This window comes from Penicillium coprophilum, assembly GCF_028826855.1.
Source record: "Penicillium coprophilum strain IBT 35676 chromosome Unknown utg000006l_segment0_segment0, whole genome shotgun sequence".
NCBI lineage: Eukaryota > Fungi > Ascomycota > Eurotiomycetes > Eurotiales > Aspergillaceae > Penicillium > Penicillium coprophilum.
Genome location: NW_026622725.1, coordinates 2,213,506 through 2,231,974, shown reverse-complemented (window position 1 = coordinate 2,231,974; position 18,469 = coordinate 2,213,506). Strand labels below are relative to the sequence as shown.

Here is an 18,469-nt window from a genome sequence, read left to right as displayed (position 1 = left end):
ACTGGCTGCCTTGGTTAACCTAATTATGAGCCCTGTACCTAGGTATGTAGTGTTATGATGATCGATAGGAGACAGGCTGGGCGGTTTGAGGCTATTTCGAAGACTTAAATCGATGATCTTAAATCTCATTTCTCTTCATCGGACCAACTAGGCACCTATTTAGGTACTCAGCTAAAGAGGGAGAGGGAATTGGACAAATATCTGCATGAGAAAGAAGGGAAACAGAATCAGACACATACTCCGTACAATATGGAACCCGCAACAATACGACTCGCTTGCCAGAATAACACCCAAATGCAGCAGAAACAAAAAGCTCTTATGCGACCACCCAAGCAAGAATAATGAAAAAGAAAAGATTAATGTAAGATGATTATGGTCGTTGCCGTGAACAAAAGCCAAATTCAGGTCTCAGATAAATAGACTGGTCTAGCTTGCCACAGCCAGCTGGGCGACAAGATCAGACGCCACATCAAGAAAGGGGTAAGCGCTGGTCACCTCCTTCTCCTTGTTCTTGAGGCGCTTGCTGATAGGATGCCATTCGGTGTCGCCTTCGGCGCGGATGACGTTCTGGTAGCCATCGCATTTGAAGTCGACCATATAGTTGTTTTCTTCGAGTTGGTAAAGCTGAATGTCGAGGAAGACCCAGACACCGTAAGTGATGTGCGGGAGCCCGGCTGGTCCATTGACCGATGAGGCCCCGCTCGCAATACCACTATCGGGCACGGAAGACTGAGTGTCTCTACTCCGATCCTCTGTTGGGGCAGAGATCCCCGAGATGTTGAAGCGGCGGCGCAGTTCTTCAAGGTCGCTGCGGCTATTGTACACACTGGTGGATGCACCAGGAGCCTTGATACCTTCTTTCAGCAGGCGTGCACGGATGAACCATGGGTCCTTCGGAATATAGTAGTCGGACGGGAGGTCAGGGTATTTGCTCTGCAATGGTTTAGGCTTATCAGGGGAGGGGGTTGCATCGGGACCGATATTGGTGCCTAGAAGATGTAAGAATAAGCTCGAAATGGGGAACGGGTCGAGACATACCTGATTCCACGGGTTGAATATCCCACAATCCACCTTGGGCAGCAATTGCACGGTACAGATACAGCATGGCCTCATATGGCTGGTTTCGGGATCGAATACCAAACTGCCATTTGCGGCTCCGCTTTGGCTGTTTTTCGAGGGGTTGACCAGTTGGTGGCTCAAATCGCAATTTGTCCAAGTCGACGACACTGCGTGCGTGGGGCTTCAATGCACGGGCAGTGGCGGCCTGTTCTGCAGGAGACATGTCCCGATAGGCAGATCCATGTCCTTCTGGGTCATGCTGCGCGGCTTCTTGTCGACGTTGCTCGAGTATTTGGTTGCGAGCTCTTTTGTCTCGATCACGTTGCTCCATAAGTTGGTCGTGGACATATGGCAAGCTGGTAGGGAGAATCCGAACGTGGCTAACGCGGGGTTCTTCCTCAGATTCTGATTGATGTGGGTCTTCCGAGGCCCTCCGGCGTGATATGCTAGGAGTTCTGTCCCTGGCGGGGGTAGGGGGTGTTTGATGACGAGGCGCAGGAGTTCGATCCGCAGATGAAGGCGCAGCTACCTTCTGGACATTTTGAGCTAACAAGTTATCTTCCGTGGGTGCTGTGATAGTTAGCAGGGAGGTATGGCGACAAAGTAGTTCAGGTCTTACAATTGGTTTGCATCATCTCATTTTCAACGACAATGGAGAAGGCATCTTTGATCGCGCTGGGTTCCGGGTGTCTCAATGCCTCTTCGATATCCTCTCGGCCGTATCCCATGCTTCGTTCGAGCTTGGAAACTGCAATTCGATGGATTTTGTGCTGGACTGGCGGAGGCTTTCCCATGTCAATCTTTGCAGGGTCAACTTTCTTCAAGTCCACCCCTGGGGCGATGAACTCCTCTCGTGGCGGTTCCAGGTACTGGGGTAAATTCTTGGTGAACCATGGGTCCTGTCTGATCTCAGGGATTGTAATGCGGTGGACGGGGTGAACTTGAAGCATTGCCCGGATCAAACGAGCTGCCCCAGATGAGATATATCCAGGTATATGGAAGGTGCCCGCTGCAATCTTCTTAAACAGGGCTGGAATGTAGTCATCATCGAAAGGCAATCGGCCCACCAACAGCACATATAGAATCACACCGCAACTCCACACATCGACCTCAGGGCCGGCGTAGAGCTTTCCAGAGATGACCTCTGGAGCAGCGTAATTCGGGCTACCGCAGCTGGTCTTGAGGAAGTTTCCATCGGTCATGATATTACTCAAACCGAAATCCGCGATCTTAACATTCTTCTGATTGTCGATGAGGAGGTTCTCAGGCTTCAAGTCACGGTGTACAATCTTGTGTCGGTGGCAGTATTCGACAGCACAAATTATTTGCTGGAAGAATTTGCGGGCTTCGTCGTCGGCACATCTTCCCTTTCTCACGAGATAATCGAACAACTCTCGCTCTGCGTACTCCAGCACCATCACAATATCGGTTTTGGTTGCAATCACCGTATACCTAAAAGATGATTGGTCAGTCAACTCCAGTCCCAATCGCCTTTTGAATCGAAACTGTACAATTTGATGATGTGAGGGTGCCGTAGCAATTGCAAGTATTGGATTTCTCGCTCCACGCGGCCAACCATGTCCCGGGAGAGTAGCTTGCGTCGGGGGATGATTTTCAGAGCAACTTGACGTCCACTTGGCTGGTGAATAGCAAGTTTGACCTTACCAAAGGAACCCTCGCCCAAGACTTTCACGGTCTGGTACTGGTCGAGGCGTTGCATGTCCCGGGTAGTTGACGGTGATTGTACTGATTCCTCAGCCTTGCCGGCCGGCCTGGAGGGCGGCATTGCCATGGCGGAGGGGTTGGAGGCGGGAGGCCTAGCACGTTCACGGGGACGATCACGGTCGGAGGGGAAAGGGACAGCGAGATCTTCTTCATCGAAAGCGGCGGCCATGGTCGTGGAAGAATGACAACGTGACGTGATTGATTTTCCAGACGGTTCAACGGTCCGACGGGGCTGCTGACTGTGCAGACCGTGGTACTCGGGGGTTTTCTATTTTTTTCTCTCGAAACATTCAGGCGCCAATCAGTTGGTCAGTCTCGACCCTCCCCACAACAGAACCGAGGGTGGAGCTAGACAGCTGTCGGTGGGGGGATGGAGGGGTAGATTTGCTTGTCAGGGGTAGGTGGAAGGGTTGCAGAGAAGTGAAAGTCAAGTTCAGTATTTATCACGTCAAACAATAATCGGAAGATCAATTCGATAAAGCCAAGCCTTTGGAGAATTTCAATCTTTGGCGATATCGGGGGGTTCTAGACCTTACCTAAGCTGAATTTTGGGCTGGGGCGGATTGTGGACCTCACGATCACTATTTGTACTATAATTGTCATTTGGATCACGGATATACTTATGATAAATAATACATATAATATATAAGATTTATATCTCTACATCTGAATATATATATATATATATATCTCTCTACGTTTGTTTATTGCAATCGATACTTTTAGACCTTGACCTCTATCAGCCCAGCCTCGTCGGTCAGCATGGCCCAATATCTATATCTTTTACACCAACTCTATAGTGTATAATAATATCCTCGATCCAAAATTGGTGTACAATATTAGGTATATCATCCCAGCTAGACCGAACAAATAAAGCTTTTTTTTTTTCAAGAATTTTTGCCGAAGCTCCGAGAAAAGTTGTGTCATATACAGTGGGTCAAACCCTTAACTGTGGCTTAAAGCCAATCGAGGTCGTTCATTATTTCTTCATGGTCTCCAGCTATAATGCATTTTACTTCATTTCCTGGATCCTACGTCGACTATGGAGTATATATGTTGGGGTTGTCGACAGAATGTGCCGGGCTATACTATCCAATTATGCTTTAGCGCACATTCGGTCGGGCTATGCAACACAGCCTCTTAAGCCTTGATACATATTCGGAAAAGCTATATGGTTCTACATGGTTGAGCTTTTGGATATAATATATATATATGGTGTGGATCATTTATACAAGATCTTTTACTAGAAAGAGGCTAAGAGGATATGGAATTTTCTCCCAATAAAAGAGACTTATCAGGTACCTAGTTCTCAATAGTAAACTGTATGGCTGGAGAAGTACCTCAGGGGTATATGCTTTGAGTCATACTGCGGCTTAGAGCGATCAAGCGGGGTGTCGGGGTCCCAAAACGGATTAGCGTGGAGTCGGGGACCCCGAAGAGGAATGGCGGAATGGGAGAGCCAGAACATACATAGAATCAACGGCTGCCTCAGGTCTTGGGTTCTTCACCTTCTCCGGAAGCCATTTGTTTTTTTTTTCTTCTATCTTAGCCTTGGCCTGACTGGCCCTCTTTCTCTTTGACTTCTTTTCTTAATAGATACCCCTAGTGATACCCCACGTTGTATTTTCCAATGGCTTTTGTTGATCAATCCTTCTCCGAGATGGATGTGTCAATCACAAATGACTGGGTGGATTTCGATCAATTTCTCGATCTCCCTTCTAGCTACGACGATGAGTCGACTGCCACCACCGTCTCACCTCAGGACCTGGCTCTCCCTTATGAGGCAGATGGGATGTTCACCTCCCCATCTGATTTCATGCAATCCTCCTTCGAGATGACCAACTATGATCTCCCACAAGAAGAGTTCATGGGCATGGATGGAGGTTTTATGCAGGACCCGGCTGCTCCCTTGTTCGATGATGCTGCGTTCCTGGGATACAACCCGTACGACAGCAGCAACACATTCCGGAACTTGGTGGAGGCGCAGGCCGCCGCCGACCCACGCGCTGCTACTATCAAGGAGAAGCGTCGCGAGGCAGCGATTGCACTGCATTTGCAACGCCTTTGCGATGCCACTGCTCTCGACTTGGATATGTCCTCCGACTCCAACACCAGCTTCTCATCCCCAAGCTGGTCAGAATACGTTCGCGGGAGCATCTCTCCGCGTCCTAGCCCACAAAACACATTTGTTGAGGCACCCCCTCCAGGAGGCATGGAGATGGTTCTAGATTTGAACATGAACGCTGCAGCCAATGTGCCTAAGAAACAGAAGCCTCGATCTCAGGCACAGAGGGAGAACTACATCAAGGCTCGGAAATATGGGGCTTGTGAGAAGCACAAGAAGCAGCATAAGCGAGTAAGTCTTCTATTTACATTGAACATCTGACCACGCTAACGTTCGAGCAGTGCAACTGTCTGGAGAAGGCTGCTGCTCGAGTCGCTGCCAGCGACGTTCCGATGAGTGTAGCACTCCAAGAAAGACCGAGGCAGCCGGCGCTTCATGTGCCAATCCTCCCAGGGTCGCACTACTCAGACTCGCCCGGTCACGACCCATCATTCAGCTCACCTCAAGCGCTTCCAACTGTCAGGGCGACGAGGAAACCAACAAGCATCTCATCTGGCATGGACCCCTCTGTGGGGCTGCCACCAATGGGACTGCCTGGCGTGGTACCAATTGCCAAGCAGATCATCAGGACAAAGATTCAAAAGAGTACACCGCCGGGGCCCGACATCGCTCTACTATCTGGCAAGCCAGCTTCCAAGAGCACGTCAAACCAAGACCTCGTTCTGCTGTCGAGCAGAAACACCGCGATGAACGAGACTGCCAGACACGACATAGTCCTATCTGGCAAGGCCATCGCAAACCGCTCTTCCGCGGGACACGAGAGAGCATCCACACAAGACAGGGTGTCAAAGACCACAGGAAGTGGACAACCTCACGATCCATGCGGTCCGAGTATGCCTCGGCCAGTTCATGCAGCTGGCATGTGCTCTGGCAGCTCAGGCTTGCGCTGGCGGGTATCGACCTCATCTGCTGGTGCTGTGTGCTCAGAAAGGACCAACATCAAGACCAAATCTCCGGTGGATCATCCAACTACAGGTGTTCGTCACATTCCAGGCCTCCATGTATACCAATCGAGTTTCAAAATGCCCATGGTGCCAGGTACTGTTGCCGGCAACGTTGGAATGCGCAATTCCATGCCCCTCGTGCACACCTCTGGCATCCAGTTACCTGGAGCAGATCACAGGAGAGTTTCAGAGGGACTGGCCAAGCAACTCGCAATACTCTCTGGCTTACAGTCGGTGCCGAAGGATCTTCTGGTCTCGCCGACTCGACGTGGATCGTCAGATCTCTTTGGAAGCACCTTGCCGCATACTCTCGAGGTTAGGCCACTGCTCATTAGCGGAGGTTCCATCGTTGGCCCCGTTGCGGAAAGTGCTGGTGGCCTGCTTTCCAGTGCTGCCTTGGCATTTACTGGTGCCTGGAAGACATCGCTTTCTCTGGCAGCTGGGGTTGAGGGCGTGGTCTACAAATATCTGTCTATATTTGGCCGACACCTTGTGTCTGCGAAGAAGGGCTCATATCTAGGCGGGCTGCGGAACGCTTGGTGCCTATAACGCACCTGCTGCTCTCGGATGAACCAGATCGCGCTTGGTACTAGATGGATCAACTTCTGATAATTAGCTGAGCTCGCTTTAATGATTTAATTGTAGAAGGCATACAAATGTGCCCTCTACTGTCACACTGAATTGGCCTCTGATGATGAAATCAAAAAGAATTCATTTGCATTTAATATCCACCAAAACCTGTATGCTCAGAGCAAGAATCTAGGAGACATGAGTACAAGCATGTGGTTCCAGCAGCAACAACCAATTTCTTTGAAGATATGGATCCCTCTAAGAAACAAAAGTCATGGTAGATGATATGTACCTGTAGATTATTGATACAGAGCCTTTATATCTATTTGCCTGGGGGTTTAGGCCTTTGTCACGGGGTCGAATTCCAAGGCTGTAGTATGAGAACCTGAGTCCTCCAGAATTAGAGATAGACTGTTATCTGAATGTCTAGGTATAGGTGGCTAGAGCGAACATCCAATATCCATAGAAATGTTTAACTGTCTTCGTGTTCCTTTTTTCTCCTCTCCTTTCTATGTCTTGATTTTGCCAGCTTGATGTACTCTTGTCATTGTGGCCTCGCCTTCTTAAGAGTTTCCACTGAATAATGCATGTAAACAATCAAAGTTGTCCAATCTTGCATGTCCAACTTTTTACTATCAAGGTTATTGCTATTGAAGTCATCGAGTCGAACGCTCTGTGAATGACCTAAATAGTGAACAATTGATATGAATTTCTTTGCGGTCCCCACCACCTCAGCCCTAAATATCCCTAATCCCACGCCAACCCCTTTTCCGTGTCCTCTACCAGTCCAAACCAACATTGGTACTTCACTTCAACTTCAAGACTATGACCTCCCCGAACATGTTACGATTCACTGCAGTGACGGGATATTTCCTTCAGGATGACCCCGCCACTGACCCCGAAAGCTTCGACTACGTAAGAGACCCCAGTATCTTTGTCAAAGCTATCAAACCATTGTCTGATGATCTAGAAAGGTGAAATCAAATTTTGGTCTCGTCAAAAAACACTACGATGGGCAACACGGAGTGGAACAGACTGATAGCCAGTGGCGGCGTTTCGATGCCCACATTCAACGCCACAACGACAGCAAAACTAAAAAGCTCAAGGTCCTCTTTCTCGGACGCCACGGCGAGGGAGTCCACAATGTCGCTGAGCGTAAGTATGGCACCAAGAAGTGGGACGTAGGTAGCCGAGTATTTCTTCTTTGGACCGGACACTGATCAGGTCCCTAGGATTACTGGTCTCTCCAAGACGGAGATGAGGATGGCAACTGGGTCGATGCTCGCCTTACTGAACAGGGCAGGTGCCAAGCGCAAGTTGCACATGCAGCTTGGGAGCAACAGATCGACGCCGGCATCCCGTCACCCGAGTCCTACTACGTGAGCCCCCTGAACCGGTGTCTCGAAACCGCGCAAATTACGTTCCAGGGACTTGGGATCCCGAAAACGGAACCTTTTAAGCCGACCATCAAAGAGGTGTGTTGATTTCTACAACAGGACGTATAGTGTCTAATCAAACTAGCTTCTCCGTGAGACGATGGGTCAGCACACCTGTGACCGTCGCTCAACAGCTTCGCAAATCGCAGAAGAGTACCCGGAGTACCAGTTTGAAGCAGGGTTCACACAGGAAGACAAGTTGTGGGATCCTAAGGTCCGCGAGTCGAATGAGCATCGCAACCATCGGCTTCGCTGTCTTCTGAACGATATATTTACTCACGACGACAGTACGTACATTTCGTTAACAGCTCATTCCGGTGCCATAACTAGCATTCTGGAAGTTGTGGGCCATCGACAATTTGCCTTGGCGACTGGTGCGGTGATCCCTGTGCTCGTTTCTGTGGAAAAGGGCCCCTCGACGCAGCCAGACTCGCAGTCATTGTAAAGCTCGAGTGATTCGAAAGTCAATCTTGAAACTTGCTGCATGCTTGTAACTAACATGGCTGCTGGAGTTGAAAAATATGAAGAAGAGAGCAAACAGTCTCAATAGTTTGATATCCAAGAAATTGATTCAGTATTGTACATGAGTCGCTCTTACTCAAGAAGGTCGAGAGCGACTTCTCACAAATGCAATTGTCGCCTCCAATCGGCTAATGAAAAACCACTGTCCACGCGAAAGATCTAGATATAAATAATACAGACGCCAAAACATCAATCACCAGCTGTAGTACTGATTCTGCGCGGAGACCTTGCGATCCGGCAGTTGTGTCCAGAGTTGAGACCTCCGCTCCCGTTGAGCCTTGGCCTCACGGTCCTCCCACTCGCGGATACGAGTCTTCTCTTCCTTCAGCAGGACTGAGATACTTGTGGTAGGGGGACGCAAGCGGTTGATCTGACCGCGGGCGCGGTGATCCATCTCATATCCGTAGGGACCACGGTTGACCCAGGCCTCTTGGATGTAGATGTCAGAGGGGTTGGCAATCTTCTGCCGCTCACCATTCTTGAGTATGACGGTAATGGGCTTCGGTGATTCGGACTTGGGGGCATCAAGGCCAAGGCCCATGCCTGCACGGACCACGGCGACGTTCTTTGCGTGTTCCAGATGTTCCAGTACGTCCTTGGCGGCCTTTTTGTTGCTGAAGCGCATCTGGAGGATGGCTTCGTCGATATTCTTGCCGGCGATTTGGCGGGCCAGAGGACCCAGCTTCTTCAGTGAGGTCTTGATCCAGTGAGATTTGGAAAGTGATTCGCGCTCTGTGCGCTTGATTTGCACCTTTGTCGGTACACGGCCTCGTTTCCGGATCTCGCGGACGGCCATCTTCCTCTCCCACCGTAGCTGGGCTTTGGGGTCAGGACCCAGTCCCACTTGCAGGCGACTCAAGTCGCGGTCCTCCAGCTTTCCGGAAATGGCTTCTTTTTGTTGCTCCGTTGGCCTGGATGGCATGGGACCCGATGTTGGCGCGGTGAAATCTGATCCGAAGATGGAGCTTCCTAAACTACCTTCTTCCTTTTGAGGGGCCGAGGGTCGGTGGGCAACTTTGGCAGATCCCCCCGCAAACACGTTCTTCAAGGAAGAGAGCCATCCGGTCGGCTTTTTGCTTTCACCATCCTTCAAAGCGTAACGAAAGGGTGTCGAGGTCAATGTTCGACGAGGGACGAAGGAGACGGTCCGGGCCGCTAAATATGGCAAAAAAAGTCAGTAGTGAGACCTAGCAGAAGATCTCAGAACATAACATACCTGACCGGACCAATTGCCCTGAGTGATAGACCATTGTGGCTGTTGGGATGTTGGTGTCAGAAGTTCACGTCGGGAAAAAAGGTGGAAGTTCCCTGCACTTATGGTCTGTGCGGCATACCGGAGCCTGAGGCACCTTTAGGTTGATCGATCAGAATAGCCTCAAGAGCGATGCGACTCGCGACTGCACGAGGTTATAGAGCAAGAACAGGCTTGTCTGCCTATGGGGATGATCTCTCTATTCGACCGCCATATTTAAACTTCATTCTCGCGACTGTATTGTTTCTTCCTCCCAACCATCTCCACAGTATCCACTAGCCCTCACCTTTCCCTCTTTCAGTTCTTCTCTCTCTTTTTCGTCTTCCTTCATCCCTCCCTTCCCTTCCCAGGCCATCAGCCTGTCGTTTTCATTCTTCCCGAATATCTGATATCTCAGAGATTTCAGCTTGCCCTCTCGGTTGCAGGGCTCTCGTTCCTTTCAGGCGTTCCTTTGGATTCTTACCCACTCACCAGAAACAGCTGCGCCAGTGTAAATCTACGTCATTTGCATAAACCACGAGGAGGAATCTGGATACGACCGGTCAATGCAGGAATGGACGTGCTGAGGTAGTTCAAGACTGTCGTATGATCTGGATCTCTGCTTGAAAAGAACCTGGGCATCCACTACGACAATTCCCGGTATCCAATCGCTCTACCCAAAGCTGTATTCTAATATGGATATCAATTCGCTTCTTTCGCCGGATTCGAATCCCAAGTCTGGAAATTCGACGCCCGTCCCTGGTCCTACGTCGAACAACGCACCGGCCACCTCTGCAGGGCCATCCCCCCACAAAGCTATTGAGAGAACTCGGACAGGCTCCAGACGAAGGGGCAAGACTTCTTCGCCTCTTGCACAGCAGGTGTATGCTCCTACTGGAGAATCTTCGCCCGGACCTAGCGGAGGAAATGGGACTTCTCCAACTGAAGTGCCCTCAAGACAGCCATCCACGCCGGGAATGGACACTTTGGCAGATCTCGCCTCGATGCAGCACCACCAGCCACAACGTCCAACACCGACTAGTATGCTTCGTAGTACCGAGTCCTACGAGCACCAGTTATCCCCGTCTACTATTCACCCACACGTCAATTCTATTACCCACAACACACCTACATCTCGGATGTCTTTCGAGATCGCCATGTCAGATGGACGCGACGGGCCCGCGAAGAGGACCTATGCCGCAACTTCGCTCGACCCTGATGCGCAACGGATGGCGACCGAACTTTTTCATCAAATCTCCCTCAACCCCCACACGCATGACGCGCACGTGCAGTTTATCGGATTGCTGCATGCAGGATTTGTCAACCACGTCTACCCACCGAATAACCCAGATGTCCACGGTGACCCGCGACGCTACGATCTACTTAATGACTTGAAAACTGCACGTGAAGAAATGGACAAGCTTTTCGCCATGGGGGAAGATCTTTGGGCTGAATGGATTCAGGATGAGAGTATGTTAGCTCAAGATGTCGACGGGCGCATTGCTGTCCTAGAACTCTGCCAAAGATCTGTCGAAGAGGAATTTGGCAGCACAAAATTGTGGAATATCTACGGCGAATGGGTTCTTTATCTTTACAATTCTGCTCATGGCGAAGCCAGTTCCCAGTGGACCGAAGAGGATCGCATGGTTGGGCGCGAGGTGTTCACGTGGGATTCGGTTGTGGAGGTGTGGCAACGGGGCGCAGATGCTACCAAATGGAGAATCAACAACAGCCACCTCGTCTGGGATCGCCTTTTGGATCTCTATGCCGAGGACATCGCTCGCGCACCTTCCCAAGAAAAGATCAACCATCTTCATGGGCTATATGGCCATCGTTTGCAAACTCCTCACGCCACTTGGGACCAAACCTTCCAAAAGTTCTCGAGCTTCATTTCGACTTATTACAACAGCAAGTATGAGGAGATCATGTCTGAGACTGTTGCCCGCGCAGCGGAGCCAAAGGCTCTATACAATGCACGAGAGGAATTCGAACACCGCCTAGCCAAAGCGCAAGAGTCTGGCGATCGTACTCTGGAATGGACAGTTTACACCGAGTACATTGATTGGGAATTGACACGCAACCGCCAGAAACGAGGAGATTTCAGCTTCGACTTGGTAAATGCTATTTATCAGCGCGCCGTTCTTCGATTCCCCACCGATGTGTCGCTTTGGGAAGATTATGTCATGTTTTTGATCGGGGAATCTCTTCGTCGCCGGGCTTCTACTACGACAATCTCTACTCTGGACCGTGCCACGCGTCATTGTCCATGGTCTGGAAATCTGTGGTCCCAGTATCTGTTAAGCTCGGAAAGAGAGAACCAGTCGTTCAACAAGATCTCGAGTATCAAGCACAAGGCGACTAGTACTGGATTGCTTGACGCTGGTGGTTTGGAAGAAGTCCTGAAGGTTCATGTCACCTGGTGTAGTTATCTTCGCCGACGCGCCTTTTTGTCTGACTCGACCGACGAAGATCTTGATGTCGCGGAAGTCGGCATTCGCTCAGCCATCGAAAGCGTGCAAGAGCTGGGTGAAAAGAAGTATGGCCCAGCGTATCAGGGCGATCCTCTTTTCCGCCTGGAACGGATTTATATTCGTTTCCTCAGCGAAAGCGGCAGCTGGGACAGCGCGCGAGAGACATTCAAAGGTTTAGTGGCGCGTCGCGGCAGTAGCTACGAATTCTGGCTCACTTATTACGGATGGGAGTTGATTTGCTGGAGCAAATTCGTGCAAGGCGAGGCAACAGTTGACGCAGCGCGCCGAACCCCCCAATCCGAGCTATGCTACTGCTGTGCTCAAACAGGCAATCCAGAGAACAGATCTTGACTGGCCTGACAAGATTGTTCAGACATACGTGACACATTGCGAGGACTATGAAGACTCTGATGAGCTCCAGCTAGCTGTGATTGAGACTCGTAAAGCAATGCGCGCTGTCACTGCCCGGAGGGAGAGGGAAGCACGAGAGGCAGCAGCAGCACAGCAACAGCACCAGCAGTGGGAGTCCGCAGTGGAAGCAGTTACTTCACCTGAAAAGAGAAAACGCGAAGATGAAAAAGACGAAATGCCGGAAACCAAAAAGGTCCGCAATGAAGAGGCATCGGCGGAGATTCCTGCTCCTCCACCACGGGATCGAGAAAATGCGACCGTTATCGTCTCAAACTTGCCGAAGGGTACCACTGAACGGCTCGTTCGTCAATTCTTCCGTCATGTAAGTTTCTCATCCATTTTATTATCGGGACAACATAGCTGACCAAACAGATTGGTACTATCAACACTGTCAAAATGCTCCAAAGAGACGAGAAAAACTCCGAGGTTGCGGTAATTGAGTTCGAAACCAAGGAAGATGCTCTTGCGGCTCTCACTCGCGATCAAAAGCGCTTCAACGACACTGATGACAACGTCATCGACGTGCAAATTGGGTCACAGACGACACTTTGGATCACCAATTACCCACCGACTGCGGATGAGGACTACCTCCGCAACCTTTTCAGCAAAGTAAGTGCTGCCTCACCTTGACCTTTGTGGCATTGCTGACTTTAGTAGTATGGCGAAGTACTCGACGTTCGAATGCCGTCTCTCAAGTTTGACACTGCCAGGCGCTTCTGCTACTTGCAGTTCGATTCTTCCAGTGCTGCCCACCATGCCACAGAGCTTCATGGAATGCGATTTGAAGATGGCAAAAAGCTCAGTGTTAAGATATCTGATCCGGGACAAAAAACAGCCCGCAGTGGTCCCAGATACGAAGGACGAGAAGTCTATGTGTCCAACATTGCCTGGGATGCCAGTGAAAAGGATTTGAAAGAGCTGTTCTCCAAATTCGGTGAAATCGAAAAGGTCTTGATTGAACGGAAGCTTAATGGCGGCAGCAAGGGGTATGGCTTTGTTACTTTCTTAACCAAGGAGGCTGCCAATGACGCCGTCGCAATGAATGGACATGTGTTCAGGTCACGTCCACTTTATGTTGAAATTGCTACCACCGACACTCGGCGTGGAAACCAAATGATCATCTCTCGAGTTGCGGCACACCCGGCGAATCGCGGTGTCCAAGGATTTGAAGTACCGGTTGGGGAGCATGCACAGCGCACACTTGCCTTGATGAACGTCCCCGATACCGTCAATCAAGCCCGCATCCGTGCTCTCGTCGAACCATATGGGCGTTTAGTTGCGATCAATTTGCGCCCAGAACATCAAGGTGCTATTGTGGAATATGTCGATATTCAGGATGCCGGCAAAGCTTCGTTGGCGCTTGAAGGGAAGGAGATCACTGCTGGACGTCCCCTCCATATCGGCACAGTCCGAGAGATGATGAACTCGCAACCGGAAGTCAAAAAAGACCGGGGACCATCAGTCAAACATGACGCTAAATCGAAGAAGATGAATCTACAACCTACGGGACCGATTAGACGCCCGCAGCAGCCTGGCGGCCGGAAGGGTGGTCTGGGGATGAAACGACAGATTGCACCTCCCGGTCCGAAACAACCTGCGGCTAACCCGGTTAGCGACAAAATGGACACGGCGCCCGATGGCGAGAGCAAACCGAAAAAGAGCAATGATGATTTCCGCGCTATGCTCCAACAAAAGCGTCCGGAATGAAGTGCAAGTGCAATGACAGTGACAATTGGCGCAAATTCTGTTTTCCGCTTTTTTTATGGCATGTATTCGGCTGGCGTTCTTCTCCTTTCGGGTGGTCATCTTGATGCTTTCTTTAGATCCGCATGTACTCATTCGGGTCGGTCTTTTGCGCCATGATTTTTTTTTGTTTATGGCATATGCCGTCGTGTATATTATGACTGTATCTTGCTCTTAGTTCTAATGATGATGTCCTGTTCCGAAGGGTTGTCTCCTGAGACACTGCCCCCGATGACTTGAAAGTCTGTCTAATATGCAGAGTCGAACATGCTGGAAAATGTAGTGAATAACTAGAGAATATCTCATCTGATGTCTATCATGCCGATAAGTATAGGGATCGATGTACTCGGGTAGGTGATTGGGTTCAATGTCACGATAGCGCACTGACGTCAACTGACCTTGGAAAGTCTTTCTGCGGGGAACGTTCCGATACATTTCCAGGCCCCAGAGCGATTTGTTGCGACCAATATAACCTGTTTACCGGTGTTATCTGCCTAACATTCCCCAAACTCCGCGTGATCGTTCTTATCTGGCTCGATTAGCCCCTTGCTATCTCTGCTTTATCTTCAGTCCATTGAGACCTCTCCATCTCTGTACATTCGATGTGCAGTGCTATCACTAATTATCGTGAACACTCCACATCGCAAAGCCGTAGCGATGGACTTCCGCCTAGTGCCTCGCGGTAGCGATCGCAACTACACAGGATTCCTCACAAAGACAATAGTCTACATTGGCACACTGGTGGTATTTCTGGCCTGTAGGCAGCTCTCAGTTACCAGCTCAGTCTCCAGAGTTGCTGACATCTTCTAGCATTTGGCTTGACGGTATCATCGATCGTCATTCCAAATTGGGTCAGCTACCATAGTGAAAGAGTACGTCGTGCATCCACCCCCGATACGCTCATACTAACACCATGAGCTGATAGCCTGACAATCACTACTCCTATGGCCTTCACCGCCGCTGCTCCTCCCTCACCGATACCTGCGAGAGCTTCCCACAGCGCGAAGACTGCCACGGCGAAGACCGATACTTTTGCTCCATGTGGCGCTCAGTCGGGTTCTTGATTTCCTTTGCTGTCGTTTTGCAGGGCATCGGTATAGTCACATACCTGGTCATTCTGAGTGGCGGGAAACAGCTGCGCGAAAATGGGTGGAGTATCCTTAGTTTGATGGTTGGGTTGTCTGCCATTGTGCAGGTAGCCGGCATGTCGATAGTGGTGGGTTGATAAGATGCCCGTATTTGGGCCCAAGATGATATATTCTAATGGAGTCGGCCACAGGCATATCTATTCGATAACGAGGACCGGTTCTTCGTCGGCTGGAAACTTGACAAGTCCTGGATCTTTTGCACTATCAGCTGGTGCCTCAGTGTTTTCTGCGCAGGCGCAGTCATTGTGGCTGCTAAAGTCCTACCTTCAGAGGGTGGGTACGAGTTGATCCCTGATCATGATCAATTTCAAGTCACTTGATAGTGCCTTGTGTAGCAGTCATGGCATCTGGACGAATCACGCTTTACGCAAACAGACGAAAGAGACACATCTCGGTATCATCAGTCCTTGATGACTTCTCACAATACTGCTATTTCGGTGGCTGCAGATTGTTACGCTTTTCTATCTTTTGATCTCGGCTTCGGCGTTGGGGCTGTATACATCTTTTATTCTTCCGGGCTATAACAGGGAGAACTAATGGGAATAATGGGTTGAATAAAAAATATCTCTACAGGATTCTTCATCCACAGCCAATTTTTTATCGTCAATCAAATCATATCTTCGTGGATCGCTTTTGTGGCCGTACACAAGACCATCAGTGGATAAATTTATCTGAAGATAGGCAGAAAAATGCAATGCAACGTAGTTGAACGGTTCGTCATTTATCTCATACAGTACATTCCCTCCGATAGGCTCGACCTACCAAACAATTTCTTTCCCATTCAATCCCTCAACAGCCGGAATCTGGGGCCGAAGCGCCTGACCATAGTCACCTCCATTCGGCGTGCGAAGCAGAGTGTGAATGTGGAATTTCTTCGGCTCCTCATTATTCAAGAACACACCGGAGTGGTGATCAAACTCAACAAGGATCACCGGATTTTGAATACGGTAATAGAAAGGATCTTCATTCCCATACCCTCCAATCCAACAAAAAAACGTCTCTCCCTCGTGCGCGCGCACCTGATCAATCTTCATAGCGCGCGATTTGGCCGGCAAGTAGAGCAGATATTGCTCCAGAATACCGTACATGAGCTCTTTCTGTGCGACATCAAAAGTCGACGCGAGGATACCCTCATACGGCACCTCGCGGTTGTCACGGTACGCACCGCAGAGATGACGTTGGTCATCCTTATTCCAGCGACCGGGCGGCATGGCCGGATCCTTCATGTGGACGAAGACACGGGCGGAAGCTTGCAGCTCCGCCGACAGCGACTGCATTAATTGCAAACCGAGCTTTTCCTCGATCTGCATGATGCGCGTGCCGGTGTGCGGGCCGGCGTCGATCTCGTTTGGCTCTGCGCCTGTAAACCACGGCGATGCGATGATCTGCCCTTTGTACAGGAAGATATTTAGGCAGAGATGGTGGCCGTAGAATGACCAGCCCCAGGGGCGGGTGGTTGATGGGCGGCCGAAGAGAACGAAGTTGTAGGAAAATTCATTCATCACTGCTGGTGACTTGACTAGCTCGCCGAGGAAGTGGTTGATGCGCATTGCGCTAACGGCCTTTGCATAGCCTTCTGGTGAGAGGGTTGTCTTGAGGACGTTCATCACTGCATCCCGGATCTCAGTGTTGACTTCATCGAGCCGAATGCCTTTGTTCGCGAGTAGGAACTCGGGGTTCGACCATGTGCGCCATTGTGGGGAGTCGATGTGGTAGCTGATGGCTTCTTTTTGCTTGTCATTCAGCAGGGCCGTTACATTTTCTGTTGCATCTACAATCTGTTGAATTGGCAGGTCTTCTTCTTGTAATGTGAACAGACCCGGACGGACGGTTCCTATAGATATTAGAACTATTCTGGTTTCATTCTAGTTAAGTCCATACCATCAGTAGTCACGCCTTTAAATGGCTCCTGCAATAGCTCCAACCAATGCATATACAGTGCATGCAGCCAGGGTGGCTGATGTCCGGTCTTGAATTCGAGGGCGTACTCGTGGGCATCCTGCTGGCACATCACCTGGAAGCGCTGGAGGTTGAGGTCAGGTAGGTACTGGCGGTATTCGCCCGTGGGCTTTTCTAATGCACTAGCCATTGTGAATAATGTTATGAAGGAATCAAAGAAGAAGAGCCCAAATGGTATTATAGCAAGCTGAGACCCCACATCGGCGCCACTAGCCATCCCCACGAGCGTGGGGATGGGAAATTCCTTATCCGCACCATCTAGTTGGGACTTCTAGCCAAATTCACTGGAAATACATTATCAGTATCACTCCATATCGTCCATTATTCTCTGTCGGTTGTCCTAAATATAGAGTCTGGGATTGTCATCGCCTCACAACCCTCGGACTGGGATGTACCAAGACACGAATCAGCCCTAGGGTTCCAAGTGAGGATTTGGGTATACACCTGCAAAGGAAGATAAAAACTATTTTGATTGAGAAAGGACTCACTAGTTCTTATCTACCTCTTTCCTCGCCCCGTTAAAAGGTCAAATAGATGGGGGTGATCCTAGAAATCCATCAGGGTACGTGATATATATAGTAAACTCCGAGAGACCTCAGCTCACAACATAGATCTCAAAGATCAATCTATATAGATATCACACGATATCACATACCTTGTCATGCTATCAGCTACTTGCTAGCTACCCTTTATACTTCACAATGTCGCTGAACCTTACAAACCACTCGAATGGGTCTTACACGCAATCTCTCAACTAGAGGGTGAGTGGATTATAATCCCGAAATCAAAGGTGTTTTTCATACTCTGACATCTGTGAAGAAACTCGTGTATTGATTGCTATATTCACAAGCGGCGCTGTGATCCAATGCTCCATTTCCCATTTCTATAAATACGCCCATGTCTGCTTGGTCCCTAAGGGATTGTGGAAGCTATTGACCGGTGCTGAATAATGACGAATTCGGTGAAGTGCTGTTTGGAAGCAATTCCCTTCTCAGAAGTTGAATTCCAAACACTCACTCGTAGATCTCGCGAATGGTCCCTGATTTAAACCCGGGTGCTTCCCCGGTCACGTGTAATGAAGCCGGTCCGCGATTGCCGGCCTCGCATAATCATCGTCCAAGACTG

General features: G+C 49.9%; 7 protein-coding genes across 7 annotated transcripts; 4 read left to right on the top strand and 3 right to left on the bottom strand.

Moving 5' to 3' along the window:
* Positions 1 to 426: 426 nt before the first annotated feature.
* Positions 427 to 2,953, bottom strand: N7500_009798 (serine/threonine-protein kinase; the record flags this gene model as incomplete). Its single annotated transcript, XM_056680937.1, has 4 exons — positions 427 to 989; positions 1,039 to 1,629; positions 1,679 to 2,511; positions 2,571 to 2,953. The coding sequence occupies 4 exons, from the start codon at positions 2,951 to 2,953 to the stop codon at positions 427 to 429; spliced, it is 2,370 nt and encodes a 789-aa protein (XP_056528319.1).
* A 1,461-nt stretch (positions 2,954 to 4,414) lies between these two features.
* Positions 4,415 to 6,402, top strand: N7500_009797 (uncharacterized protein; the record flags this gene model as incomplete). The annotated part of the gene is made up of 2 exons (XM_056680936.1): positions 4,415 to 5,140; positions 5,191 to 6,402. The coding sequence occupies 2 exons, from the start codon at positions 4,415 to 4,417 to the stop codon at positions 6,400 to 6,402; spliced, it is 1,938 nt and encodes a 645-aa protein (XP_056528318.1).
* An 846-nt stretch (positions 6,403 to 7,248) lies between these two features.
* On the top strand, positions 7,249 to 8,304 carry N7500_009796 (histidine phosphatase family protein; the record flags this gene model as incomplete). The annotated part of the gene is made up of 4 exons (XM_056680935.1): positions 7,249 to 7,338; positions 7,398 to 7,604; positions 7,656 to 7,898; positions 7,945 to 8,304. 4 exons carry the CDS (start codon positions 7,249 to 7,251, stop codon positions 8,302 to 8,304), a joined length of 900 nt encoding a protein of 299 aa, XP_056528317.1.
* Positions 8,305 to 8,574: 270 nt separating this feature from the next.
* On the bottom strand, positions 8,575 to 9,631 carry N7500_009795 (mitochondrial 54S ribosomal protein uL22m; the record flags this gene model as incomplete). The annotated part of the gene is made up of 2 exons (XM_056680934.1): positions 8,575 to 9,536; positions 9,598 to 9,631. 2 exons carry the CDS (start codon positions 9,629 to 9,631, stop codon positions 8,575 to 8,577), a joined length of 996 nt encoding a protein of 331 aa, XP_056528316.1.
* Positions 9,632 to 10,307: 676 nt separating this feature from the next.
* On the top strand, positions 10,308 to 14,201 carry N7500_009794 (U6 snRNP complex subunit PRP24; the record flags this gene model as incomplete). The annotated part of the gene is given in 4 exon segments (XM_056680933.1): positions 10,308 to 12,335; positions 12,355 to 12,816; positions 12,867 to 13,103; positions 13,152 to 14,201. 4 exon segments carry the CDS (start codon positions 10,308 to 10,310, stop codon positions 14,199 to 14,201), a joined length of 3,777 nt encoding a protein of 1,258 aa, XP_056528315.1.
* A 693-nt stretch (positions 14,202 to 14,894) lies between these two features.
* Positions 14,895 to 15,705, top strand: N7500_009793 (uncharacterized protein; the record flags this gene model as incomplete). The annotated part of the gene is made up of 4 exons (XM_056680932.1): positions 14,895 to 14,994; positions 15,048 to 15,109; positions 15,163 to 15,453; positions 15,517 to 15,705. The coding sequence occupies 4 exons, from the start codon at positions 14,895 to 14,897 to the stop codon at positions 15,703 to 15,705; spliced, it is 642 nt and encodes a 213-aa protein (XP_056528314.1).
* A 438-nt stretch (positions 15,706 to 16,143) lies between these two features.
* Positions 16,144 to 17,474, bottom strand: N7500_009792 (DUF3500 domain-containing protein; the record flags this gene model as incomplete). The annotated part of the gene is made up of 2 exons (XM_056680931.1): positions 16,144 to 17,219; positions 17,267 to 17,474. The coding sequence occupies 2 exons, from the start codon at positions 17,472 to 17,474 to the stop codon at positions 16,144 to 16,146; spliced, it is 1,284 nt and encodes a 427-aa protein (XP_056528313.1).
* Between the last annotated feature and the right edge of the window lie 995 nt (positions 17,475 to 18,469).